The sequence below is a fragment of the Saccopteryx bilineata genome, chromosome 2 (assembly GCF_036850765.1).
Source record: "Saccopteryx bilineata isolate mSacBil1 chromosome 2, mSacBil1_pri_phased_curated, whole genome shotgun sequence".
Taxonomy (NCBI): Eukaryota; Metazoa; Chordata; class Mammalia; order Chiroptera; family Emballonuridae; genus Saccopteryx; species Saccopteryx bilineata.
In genome coordinates, this window is record NC_089491.1 from 223,853,337 (window position 1) to 223,861,765 (window position 8,429).

The following is an 8,429-nucleotide window of genomic DNA, read 5'->3' on the forward strand; positions in this document are numbered from 1 at the left end:
AGGATGGCAGTATCAATGAACTCTTAAAAATGCATGAAGCCTCTAAAGTACAAGCCTAAAATGGGAATCAGATCTGTGTCCATGGACCTCTGATATCAATCTCGCATTATTTATTTAGGGTTTTTTCTGGTTGCCGTTTGGGAGCAAAGGTTCATTTACCAAGGGAGGTTGGTTTACATGCTTTGGCTTTAATATTAACATAAAGAAGTGTTAGATCTCGCCCGCCTCTGTCATGGGCAGATCATAAGCTTCCCCACCCCCCGCCCTTGTTACCAGCTCTTTGAAGCTGAAGTGTGATTGCAAGTCTGGTCTTGTGATTTTCATTGATTGCTCGAATGCAAGGTTAACATTCTGTGCTTCTTACTTTTGCATTAATATCAAGCTTCATCCAAGCCAAGATATTCAACCTTGTTAGAAATTGATGAAAGCTCCTTTTTCGGTGGTCCTGGTGGAGAAGTGAGTCCCTAGAGACTTACTCTGAGGCACTTTCATTCCACACAAATTTGGATGTTTCACAGTTGCTAATAAACAGAAAGGAAGGCTAATTTCAGTGCACATTGGAATTTGAGGTTCCCAGAAATGCATTTATTGGTTTCATACTTATTCCCAAATTCCTCACACAGATGTGCTTAACCAGTTTTCACTGGTGGAATAGTTCAGAGCATACAAAAGAATCATTTAGGCTTAAAGGGGCCCTTAGAAATTAACACGCCAGCCTGACAGGCGATGGCGCAGTGGATAGAGCATCGGACTGGGATGCCAAGGACCCAGGTTTGAGACCCCAAGGTCACCAGCTTGAGTGCGGACTCATCTGGTTTGAGCAAAAGCTCACCAGCTTGGAACCAAGATCACTGGCTCGAGCAAGGGGTTACTCGGTCTGCTGAAGGCCTGCGGTCAAGGCACAAATGAGAAAGTAATCAATGAACAACTAAGGTGTCGCAATGCGCAACGAAAAACTAATGATTGATGCTTCTCATCTCTCCATTCCTGTCTGTCTGTCCCTCTCTATCCCTCTCTCTGACTCTCTCTCTGTCTCTGTAAAAAGAAAAAAAAAGATATTAACATGCCAGCCCTGGCTGGTTGGCTCAGTGGTAGAGTGTCAGCATGGCATTTGGAAGTCCCTGGTTTGATTCCTGGTCAGGGCACACAGGAGAAGTGAATATCTGCTTCTCACCCCCCCCCCCTCTCTATCTCTATCTCTCTTCCCCTCCTGAAGCCATAGGTCGAATGGTCTGAGCAATCTGGCTCCAGGCACTAAGAATGGCTCCATGGCCTCACCTCAGGCACTGAAATAACTTGGTTGCTGAGCAATGGAGCAGCTGCCCCAGATGGACAGAGCATTGCCCTTATAGGGGTCTTACTGGGTGGATCCCATTTGAGACACATGCAAGAGTCTGTCTCTACCTCCCTGCCTCCTGCCTCTCACTTGATAAAATAATAATAATAATAAAAGAAATTAACATGCCCCCTTTAATTGACTAAAAATAATAAGTTAAACTGAAAGCATTCACAGAACTATACAGAGGCAGAGGCAGGATTTTGACATAAAACTCAGAACTCCCTGATTCACCTCGTTCCATTGCTCCAAGCTCCCGCCTGTCAGATCATGTTGGAAGAGGAGCATCTGGCTGCTGCTCCATGTGGCCCATACCTCATTTTCCCATAAAGAACTGAGGTCATAACTCCTTGTGGACTAGATGAGGCTGAGGAGTATGAGTCCCTATCCTGATTGAGTTCAGTGTTTCTCAAGTGAAATAAGGATCCACCTGGAAATACGCACTTAGACCATCCAGAGTCTCTCGGCAGCAGGGTCATTCCCGGTTGGGGCTATCCTCTGCATAGCAGGGTACTGAGCAGCGACCTGGCTGCTCATCCCTGCAGCCTTCCTCTGTCCAGCAGAAGGTGATAGCTAGCCCTTCCCTCAACTGTAACCACCCAAAATGTCTCAGTCCTAGCCAGATGCCCCCTGGGCAAAATCACCCACAGCTGCGAATTGTTGGTCCAGACTTGAGACATCTTCCCCTGATATCTGCATGGTGGATGGCAGTAACCATTGTCTGAGAATAGAATCATGGAATGCACACCCATTATAGATTTTCTGAATTGATTGCATCTTGTTCTGTTTTGGTATTGATTTTGCCCTTCCTCTTCCAGAGTTGAAATGCGTTCAAACTGTGTATATGAATCTGACTCTATTGAGACAGTTCAGGAAGCTTTGCTTTCCTGATAGGAAGGGGGATTCTCCTGAGTTTTTACTAAAGAGAGGTAGGTTTAATATAGCAGTTTTCACACAATCGAGCCAGCCATGGCCTGAAGGCCCCTTGGGGGAAGCAGCAAACTTCCAGCTCTATCCCCTGATGGATGTGGCCCTGCCAGACAGTCTGCTGGTTCAGGGCTGGAGGCAAGGAGTCGTTACTGCACTAGTGAGCAATGCAGTTAGGAACAGAGGGGGAGATCGATGCTGACTTATTTAGTCTGAACTTTTGTAAACATTAGTGGTACCAGAGGTCCCCAGAGGGCAGTGACAGGGAATAAGAAATGAACCATTATGTCAGTAATAAGGCATACCATGGAAAGAATGGCTAAATCGCCCCTAGTTCCTTGGGGCCTGAGTCAGAGGAGCAGACGGCCTCCAATGGCATGGGGTGAGGGGGAAGCTTGTGTTCTGGGAGGCTTCAGGTCAGTGAGACAAAGCAGAGAAATGCTGCCATGCACAGATGCCCCAGGGAGGGTGGGCCATCACTGTCAGGCCAGGGGACCCCTAGGCCTCTCGTCACCTGTAACCTACATGTGTTCTCATTGTGCTGCCTCCTTGTCCTCTCTCTTCACTGTCTCTGCCACATCCCATGATTCAGTTCACTTGTTTCTTTTCCTACCTGCCTTTCTCTGTTTGTCTCCCGGTTTCATCTCTCCCTTGTCTGTCTCCATGTTTCTTCCCTCTGTTTTCGTGTGTGTGTGTGTGTGTGTGTGTGTGTGTCCATCTCTCTGATCTCTAAACTCAGAGAGAATGTGAAGAGGAAATCTGGAAAGAAAAACAAGGAGGCAGAAGTTAAATAACAGACCATATAAATCCTTGCTAAAAATAGACATGAATGCCACTGTAACAGATTTCACTAGAGTCAGCCCTAAAGCCAGGCTGTGGCTCCTGAGGGTCCTTACTAATTAGCAATAGATATGGTGTCCCATGGAGCATGCAGAGGGTTGAGCGGTGAGGGCAGATCAGACAAATGCCTTCAAAGAGGCTTCTGCTCCCGGTTGGAAAAGATTCCAGAAGAGCCACATCTAACCTAACCCTGAGGGGTCTTTGGGGGCCAGATGGAGAAGCATCTACTTTCCCAAGCAGCAGGGAAACTGGATGAAGTAACTCTGGCTTGGCCTCAGTAGAGAAGGAAGGACAGATGACAGGGTAGCCCACAGAAGGGTTCCTATGAGCTCAGACCACAGGAGGGGACTGTGTAAACAACAGCCATGTTGGCTCCTGATCATGAAGGAAAGAGTCCTCCTTTCCCATGCTTGAGGGAAGCAGACTGCCACCTTACAATAGAACTTTCAGAGAGACTTCACGTGATGTTCCCCTGCCCACCCAAGCCAAAAAGGAAGGACATCTGTGTTAGTGTCCAGTGGCTGCTGTAACAAAGTACCACAAACTTGGTGACTTAAATCTACACAGATTTATTCCCTCACAGTTCTGGAGGTCAGAAGCCCAAAATCAAAGTGTCAGCAGAGATATGCCCTCTCTAGGAACCCTTGGAAATAATCCTTCCTGGCCTCTTCTGGTTTCTCTTGGCCCCAGGCATTCCTTGACTTGTGGCCACATCACTCCAACCTCTACCTCCATCTTCACTCCACCTCCTTTCTCTTCTCTGTGTCTCAGATCTCCCACTGTCTGTATCTTACCTCACTGGATTTAGGACCCACCTTAAATCCAGATAATTTCATCTCAGGATCCTTAACTTAATTACATCTGTAAAGACTCTCCAAATAAGGTCACATTCATAGATTCTGAGGGTTAGGACATGGACACATTTTTGGGTGAACACTAATTAACCTACTAAAGACAGAAAAGAAGGATAAAAAAGAGTTCCCAGCTCCTTTCCCTGGTGCATCTTCAGCCCATAACTTTGGCCCCTCTGATAGGGAAGAATCTGACAGTATTTTTTCACATGTATTATCTAATTCAAGCCTCACCATCACCCTACATGGTAGGTTTGGCTGTTGGTCCTATTTTATGAATGAGGAAACTGAGCCTAGAGTTCGATCAGATTAAATGTGAGCAATGTCATCCAGACCTCTCTGTTTAATCACTACTGTTATAATCATTGTTCAGTTTCTGTGTGCAAAACAGGAGGGCAAGGAGGTTAAGAAAAGCAGGTGCCCATATCCAAAAGTTCACCACAGTTCTCTGCTTCACATCTCTCTTTCAGGAGTAATGTGTGCAGGGGTTGTCTCTGTAGGCGTCTGAAGAACATACAAATGGATGGATGATGAGAGAACCCCATTTCCCAACTGGTCCTTGGACTAGCACAAGGAGTAGGATTTTAATGGATATGAAGTGCCTTTAATAAACAAAGCTCATCACTGATGACGCTGGTGCTTCCCTCTGTGTGAGTTCATGAATGATTAAGAGAGCTCATTTGCAGCATTCACACTGTTGAAAGGGCAAATTCGGGTGCTAACCAGAAAACACACACTGTCGAAAGAGCTAATTAGAGCATCATGCAAGTTAATAAAGCTTTGCTTGAGAAACTGGATAACTCAGAAATAGTGGCTATTCAGAGTTACCTGGCAGACCTAGAAGCAAACCCCGGTAGGCTTTGTATAAAGATGTGGCACTGAGCTGTTGCCATTATCCAGACATTCTAGCTCTCACTGATCTTTTCCAGCTATCCAAACCCTCTTGATCACTGAATCTAAAGTAGGAACCCCTGCGGGCAGCAGCAGGTAACATGGGCTTTGTCATTTGGTTCGCACGCATTTGTTCCATGTGATCTAGGACCTGAGCATCCTGCAAGCCAGCTGGGACCAAGACGTGATTGCTTTTTAAGAGTTTAATAAGCCCAGTTCATTCAGTGGGGAGCTGCTAGGGTAGAAACTCATTCCCCAGCCTGTGACAACACATTACAAATATGTCAAGTGTTCAAGATTTAGTTGGATCTCAGAAATAACATAAGGCATTCTTGACCTACATTTTAAAATAACCCTGAAGGTAAATGAATACCATATTGTGTCAAGTATTTTTAAAAAAATACTAAGAAATGTTAATAAATAAGAAATACTAAGTCATGTTAATAAATAAAAGCAAATTAAAGTGCTTAAGATAGTCATTTTTAGGAAATTGGATATATAAAAATTCACAAATTTCAAGATTTGGTAAATTAGAGTATGTTGATTCATATGTAAAAGGTTCTTCACACAACAAAAGGATTTTCCAGTTTATTTTTTAATGACAGCTGTTAGTGTTTTTATGATGTTTGTTTGCTAATAATTAACCCTCAATAGAGAAAATGAATAATCCATTACCAAAACTGAAGATAAATAATTTTCCATGTCATCGTAAAAGGCATTCAAGACATGAGGTTTCATTTATTTTTTAATTAAATACTTTCATTTTTCAGAAATAAGACTAGTGCTCATCACAAGATATGCCTGGATCTTCAACCTTAAAGTCAGTAATGACAGACCTCATACCACCATTGCTTCTAAGCCTGACTCCGGATACATCAAGTTACCAAAACTTTTTCACAAGAATGCCAAATTATGTAATTTCTTCCTCTAAGAGTGTTATGCGAATTATTGTCAAGGTATTTATTATTGGGCTTCCCTTTGGCCCAGTTCACCACTGTATGAAACCAGTGTTGAATTTGAGTACCTTTGTATTCATAGAGCCAAATCCAAAGTGTCACTGGCCCATTTTCACCAAAAGCAATCAGAGAAATCTGGTAGTTTCAAAGTCACACAATTTTGTGGAATTCCCAAGACTAGACCCAGTGGTCCATTATTTTTCCTTGTCAACCCTGCCCCCTCCTCAAGCCCTGAGCCTCCCCCTCACTCCCTGCCCTAAGCTCTTCCCATCACACGTGGGATTCGGTTGAACACATTTCACGGGTGGTGTGTACTGTAGCCTCAGATGTAGTTTTTCTTTCCGTCTTAGGCTTTGGAAGGATCTTATTACCTCCCTCTGTCTGGTTAAAGCAGGAGTAGTCAACGTTTTATACCTACCGCTTACTTTTGTATCTCTGTTAGTAGTAGAATTTTCTAACCACCCACAGGTTCCACAGTAATGGTGATTTATAAAGTAGGGAAGTAACTTTACTTTATAAAATTTATAAAGCAGAGTTACAGCAAGTTAAAGCATATAATAATAATTGTTTACCAAGTACTTTATGTCAGATTTTTGCTAAGTTTGGCAGAATAAATCTTTATAAAACAACTTACTGTAGTTAAATCTATCTTTTTATTTATACTTTGGTTGCTCCACTACCGCCCACCATGGAAGCTGGAATGCTCACTAGTGGGCGGTAGGGACCAGGCTGACTACCACTGGGTTAAAGCATGATGTTGAATTGCCAGAATCCATGTACTGTAGAAAGGCGAGCACATTAGATGTGAGGGTGGCTCCACCTGCTTTTGCAGTAGGCTCTGATGAGGGGCCTTGACACCCTCACCTGGGCGCAGTGACATTTCCATCTCTGAGCCCTGAGCAGCCAATCATGTGCGCACCAAGGCCCTGGGTACCTGCTCTCCAAATGAAAAAACCGACTAACTGCGCTGTGTTTCCTTACAGGTGACCTCATACACTTGCCTCCATACCTTAGAATGGACTTCTTGTTGAACCGAAGTGGCCCAGGCACCAGCAGGGACCTGAGTTTAGGGCAGGCGTGCTTGGAGCCTCAGAAAAGCCGGACCCTGAAGCGCCCCACGGTCCTCGAGCCCATCCCCATGGAGGCCTCCTCCTCCACATCCTCCACCAGAGAGGGACAGCAGTGGCAGCAGGGAGCCGTGGCCACATTACCTCAGCGAGAAGGGGCAGAGCTGGGACAGGCAGCTAAAATGAGCAGCTCCCAAGAATCGCTGCTCGACTCCCGGGGCCATTTGAAAGGAAATAACCCCTACGCGAAATCGTACACCCTAGTATAACAGACAGCTTGACTGGACAGCGCTTGTAAATACGATTTAAAAAAAATTCAATCAAAGCTACCTTTTTTTTACGGAATTCCAATATTTATAATTAAAGAAAATTGCCAAAATATATTAAAAAAAAAAAAAACAACCCAGAAAATACTGAAACCACAGACAGTGCAAAGACTCTCCTGCTTTTTTTCTCTCTGAGTGTGAGCTCCATCCGCCTGGGCATCTGATTTTTTGGGAAAGAAGTCCAGTTTTATGACCTTCACAGGCTACTGCATTTTTACTGATTTTCTACACCGTGCATGGGGGACTAATTAAACCTTCTGACAGGAAGTGCTATCACACGAGATTCAAGAAAGAAAACGGGGGGGGGGGGGGAATTTACGCTCTTTGTGAATTGACAAGGAACGTTGATTTGGGGGCAAGGGGAACTTTTAGTCACGTTTGCATACCCTTTCTTTCCCATTAGAAACTGGGTCCTCGATCTGACCATCTTCTGTTGTTAATTAGGATGAGTGCCGTCAGTGAAGGGGAGGGGGGAGTCAATTTGGTTTCCCTTTTTTGTTTGTTTGTTTGTTTATTTTTTAATTTAAAGAGACACTCTTTGCATTTTGTCTAAGTAAAATAAAGAAGAAAAGGTTGTCTGCCTTTATTTCAATGTCTACTTCTCTTGTCTCCTCCTGATTGCTGGGCCCTCCTTCCTACAGATGCTGGTGTTTGCAAATGCTGGGACTGAAGCCAAAACCCAATGGGATAAGTCAGAGAGGCTGCCCATGCTCGGAACTCCCTGGGAATGTTGAGGGAGAGCATAGAATGCACCTCTGATATCGGTCTTAACAAGGGGCTGGCCAGGGATTCTAAGCCTCCCAAAGGGGATGCTTTTTGCCACCTGGCCCTCTAGCCAGACTAGAGGTCAGCAATCAATGGCCTGTGAGCCAAATCTAGCCCACTGCTGTGTTTATAAATAAAGTTTTATTGGAACACAGCCATATGCACCATTTGCCTTTTGTTGGTTTTGTGCCACAGTGGTGATGTTGAATAGTTAGTCACAGCAGAGATAGTATGACCTGCAAAGCTGAAAATGTCTACCATCTGCCCACTACAGAAAAAGTTTGCCAACTGCTGCTCTAGTGTCCCACATTTAGCCTCAGCTTGCTGGAGAAAGGAAGGGAGGGCCAAGAGGCATCCATGTGTCCTCCTCTCCGGGACCAGTCCTGGTGCTCTGTGACTGGTATCTGAATTTGCAGTAGTTGTTGCATCTGAGTAGTTGTTGCCTCCAATTCACTGCCTTGTGCCCAGAG

At 44.6% G+C, this 8,429-nt stretch overlaps 1 protein-coding gene across 1 annotated transcript in view; it reads left to right on the forward strand.

Moving 5' to 3' along the window:
- The window catches only part of DSCAM (DS cell adhesion molecule), a 691,848-nt gene extending 684,096 nt beyond the window's left edge, over nt 1-7,752 (forward strand). The window contains exon 33 of the mRNA XM_066259344.1: nt 6,785-7,752. Within this exon, the coding sequence (XP_066115441.1) occupies nt 6,785-7,137 (353 nt within the window). The 3' untranslated portion in view covers nt 7,138-7,752. The remainder of the gene's footprint in view (nt 1-6,784) is intronic.
- The last annotated feature ends 677 nt before the right edge of the window (nt 7,753-8,429 follow it).